Consider the following 3,919-nt stretch of genomic DNA (forward strand, 5'->3'; position numbering starts at 1 on the left):
TCGAAGTAAAACGAGATATCTCCTGATACTTGTTTAAAGCATAAAAATAATAAAGTTTACAATTGAATTGGGAGCAAAGTGAGGGTATCTCCGTGTACTTGTTTAAAGCATAGAGAAATTATATTGTGCCAGGAACACCACATCAATATGGTGTGCCATAGCCAATAGAAACAAGACACGTCTAAAAAACAATTAGCAATTAGAATTAATTATATTCACTGATATTCCTTTTCCTCCTCCTTAGACCACCATCTCCAATTGTTCTTCTTCGTGGAGCACCATCACCTCTGCTATGATTAATCTCTCCATAGTACTTCATCAAGACCACATCGATTATGGCTAGCAGAAAATCAATTTTGATGGACTCAAAATTGATGGATTTTCCAATGAAATTGTATATATAGGGTTAACAAAAGCTATCGCATGTGGAGGGTGGTTGCTCTGGGTTTGGAAAATTTCATCATTGCTCAAAAATTCCAATTTGATAATCTATCTATAAAATATACTAAATCTGTAGTTATAGATGCTAATGTGTCATCTCTCAGGATTGTTTATGGTTGACGTCTCACATTCTTAAAATATTATAGCTTTCTTCTTTATAAATTTTCTCCAACTTATTAATGGTCATAAACCGTTCCCAAAAAAACTACCCACGTTCTACCCATTTTGTATCCATTCAAAATACCTAAAATCATTTGCTTATTTTTCAAGTCGCTTCATCTTCCAGAGTTGTATTTTGGTTCTTTTTTGAACTCGGATTACTTCATCTTTCACAATTGCCTTTTGAACTTTGATCGCCTCATCTTCCCCGGTTGCTCCTTTATACCATCGCTTCATCTTTCTCAGTTGCTCCTTCATGCCATAACCAACTGTTAAAATAAAATATACTAAATCTGTAGTTATAGATGCTAATGTGTCATCTCTCAGGATTGTTTATGGTTGACGTCTCACATTCTTAAAATATTATAGCTTTCTTCTTTATAAATTTTCTCCAACTTATTAATGGTCATAAACCGTTCCCAAAAAAACTACCCACGTTCTACCCATTCTGTTTCTACCCATTCTGTATCTATTCAAAATATCTAAAATCATTTGCTTCTTTTTCAAGTCGCTTCATCTTCGAGAGTTGTATTTTGGTTCTTTTTTGAACTCGGATTGCTTCATCTTTCACAATTGCCTTTTGAACTTTGATCGCCTCATCTTCCCCGGTTGCTCCTTTATACCATCGCTTCATCTTCCTCAGTTGCTCCTTCATGCCATAACCAACTGTTAAAATTTTTTATGGTAACTGATTTTTTTTCATTTTATTTATTACTTCTTCTGTTCTTTTGAAATTTCTTGTCATTTTTATTTGTGTTTTCGAAGGGTTCAATTTTTCTTCTTCATCTCTGAAGCATGGAGTAAAGCTAGGTGATGGTTTCCCTGCATGCATCATCTACTGAATAGGTGTCCTGAGTCTTTTGGGGCATGTTTATGTTTGGGTTTGTTAAATTTTATTAATTTTTTGGACTAGAAACTGTTTTTCAATTTTTGGTTTGTCTGTGTTTTTCTCTACAGGAAAAGATTCAAATTCTGTAGAATCAGAGAAATCACATGAATGATTTGCACACTATAAGCATATATGGTTTGGAGGTAATTTCTCAAGAAGTTTTTGTTACATATATACCAATGTAGTGCAATTGGAATAACAGTTGATTTGGGACAATTAAATTTATGGTTTCTCCGAACTGAGGATTTTTGAAATTTGAATTTTGGAATTGGTTGGGTATTTTTTGTGTGATTGCAGAGTATTCAATAAACCTGAAATTATAATCAAACAGTTTGTGAATGATGGGCTGAAGGAAGTTTCACCGATAACTTTGATTATTTACTCTCCCATGTTTCCTTAACTCGGCCTGTGCCAAAAAAAAAGAGAATCAAAGAATTATTATTTAAGTTGATGTGTGCTCCATTCCTCTCAAATGACTCTTCCAAACTCAATCCATCAACCATCATCGTCAGCTTAATCAAGATGGGGTATCTAATTTCGTTTTGTTCGTCTCTATGGTTCTTTTAAATTTTATTTAAGTTGATGTGTGCTCCATTATTATTTTTCCTGTTTTGTTCGTCTCTATAGTTCTTTATTCTCTTCGTAGCGATTCTCACGGTGAGTTTGCTTTGGAGGTGTTAATCCCATCTCTCTCTGTTTCTTTAGAGATTTCATTTTTCCTTTTATTATGATTGCTTTTGTTTGCTATAGGCCGCGTGTCATACGGTTTCCATTTCTTGCCCTTACAGACAATTTATGCTTTTGATGTTCTGTTGCTTATTGAAAATGAATAAAGGCTAATTTTCATATTCAATAGTTCAGAAATGACCACGAGTTAGAGTGCGTTACACATGTTTGATTAAATGCCAGCAAGGAGTTTGTGATTTGTTTTTCTGTTTGAATTGCAATGTTAGAAAGATAGAAAACTTTGATCTATTTGTTTATCATCCAGGCCGAGCATAATTTTCTAAACTCATGGTATTAAATGCTTGCTTCGTGCTCAGGAAACTAAGTCGGAGGACGATAAAGCAGTGAAAATCGAAAAAGATGTGAATGTGGAGCCCGAAGATAGGAAGACAAAAAATAGTAACAAATGAGGCTGAATCCTAGAAGTCTATTGTAATTTCTAGCAGAGAAAGAAGTATTGATCTCCAACTTGATTTGGAGAAATCTAATAGAGATAGTGGCAGTTTAAATGGAATTGGAAACAAGGTGCATCAAAATGCGTAGAAGCAGCACCCAAACACCGAAAAAACAAGCATTGAGGTCTCTTGGGTGATTTAATTTTTCTGCTCATTTTTGTTTTTGAACTGGTTGCTGATTCTATGATGTCTTCATCTTTTTCTCCCCATTATTCTCAGCTCAATCAACTTATCTTCCTCTTCCAATGTCTATGGCAAGTTGGCCTATTGGGCTTCCTCATATAGGGGTACGAGCATGCTATTTTGTGTGTTTTGTTTGTTCTTTTCCTTTCTCTAGCGGCATATGGGGTACGGGCATGCTATTTTGTTTGTTTTTCTGTTCTTTTCCTTTCTCTAGCGGTACAGCAGTGATTTAGATTATCTTCAATAGGAAAATGACATTTTTGGAATCTGTAGATATATGACACCACTTCAAGTAGTTTTATCAATGGATGGAAATGTTGTACCTTCTGCAGCTATACAGGTATGCCATTTTTATCTTTTCTTCTCCCATGTCTTTTCTTTCTCCATCTTCTTCTAAAAAGTATCTTCTTTAAATTCTGATGGTGTTTCTTTGTTCCATAACTATTTTAGGCGCCTCATTTGCTTTTTAACCAACCAAGACTGAAAAGGTGGGAAATCCATTGCTATATTGCGAGGAATATTCATTATCACCAACAATTGACAAGGATAAATCCTTTATGGTCAGCTGCTACTGGTTCTACTTTACAATATGAGGTAAAGGCATGCAATGTGAATGTAGTGCCTTTTACTGAATTGCGAGGCGGGAACTCTATGCAAGATAAGGGGCAGCATCTAGCCATCTTTCCAGGCCGCACTAGGAAGGAAATGTGTTCTCCTACCAACATTATAGATATAGCACAAAGAAAGTAGATTTTAGTTCAGCAATAATTATCCCTAGGGGCACCTAATAATATGTTGCTAAGTTTCTTTTGCCACATTGTTGTATTTTAAACATATGAACAATCTTAAGTGTTTTCTATAAGTTTTTGCTCCTCTTTTTCTTGAATTTCAGCATGCACCTACTTTTATTTTCCCATTAAATTTAGTCAACAGCAAACACAACTTATTAAGGTTGTTATTTTTCCATTTAAAGTAATGCAAAAAGAAATGAAAGAGTTGTAGACAAATAAACTCCAAGTTTTATGGAGAAATGTAAAAGAAATCTTTGTTAAGTAATGAGATTCAT

General features: G+C 34.5%; 1 protein-coding gene across 5 annotated transcripts; it reads left to right on the forward strand.

The window, feature by feature from the left end:
* Window positions 1-963: 963 nt before the first annotated feature.
* LOC136203287 (protein TIME FOR COFFEE-like) lies at window positions 964-3,675 on the forward strand. 5 transcript variants are annotated; one of them, XR_010674775.1, is made up of 7 exons: window positions 964-1,284; window positions 1,366-1,410; window positions 1,558-1,632; window positions 2,533-2,794; window positions 2,890-2,957; window positions 3,127-3,193; window positions 3,304-3,675. XR_010674775.1 is itself a non-coding variant. In XM_065994407.1 (7 exons), exons 5-7 carry the CDS (start codon window positions 2,916-2,918, stop codon window positions 3,601-3,603), a joined length of 435 nt encoding a protein of 144 aa, XP_065850479.1. In that variant the 5' UTR covers window positions 964-1,284; window positions 1,366-1,446; window positions 1,558-1,632; window positions 2,533-2,794; window positions 2,890-2,915; the 3' UTR covers window positions 3,604-3,675. The 5 variants fall into 5 exon arrangements, 4 of the variants coding, with proteins under 4 accessions (XP_065850479.1, XP_065850477.1, XP_065850478.1 ...); XM_065994407.1 differs by having other exon boundaries at window positions 1,366-1,446; window positions 3,101-3,193; XM_065994405.1 differs by having other exon boundaries at window positions 3,101-3,193.
* The last annotated feature ends 244 nt before the right edge of the window (window positions 3,676-3,919 follow it).

The sequence above is a fragment of the Euphorbia lathyris genome, chromosome 8, assembly GCF_963576675.1.
Source record: "Euphorbia lathyris chromosome 8, ddEupLath1.1, whole genome shotgun sequence".
Lineage (NCBI taxonomy): Eukaryota > Viridiplantae > Streptophyta > Magnoliopsida > Malpighiales > Euphorbiaceae > Euphorbia > Euphorbia lathyris.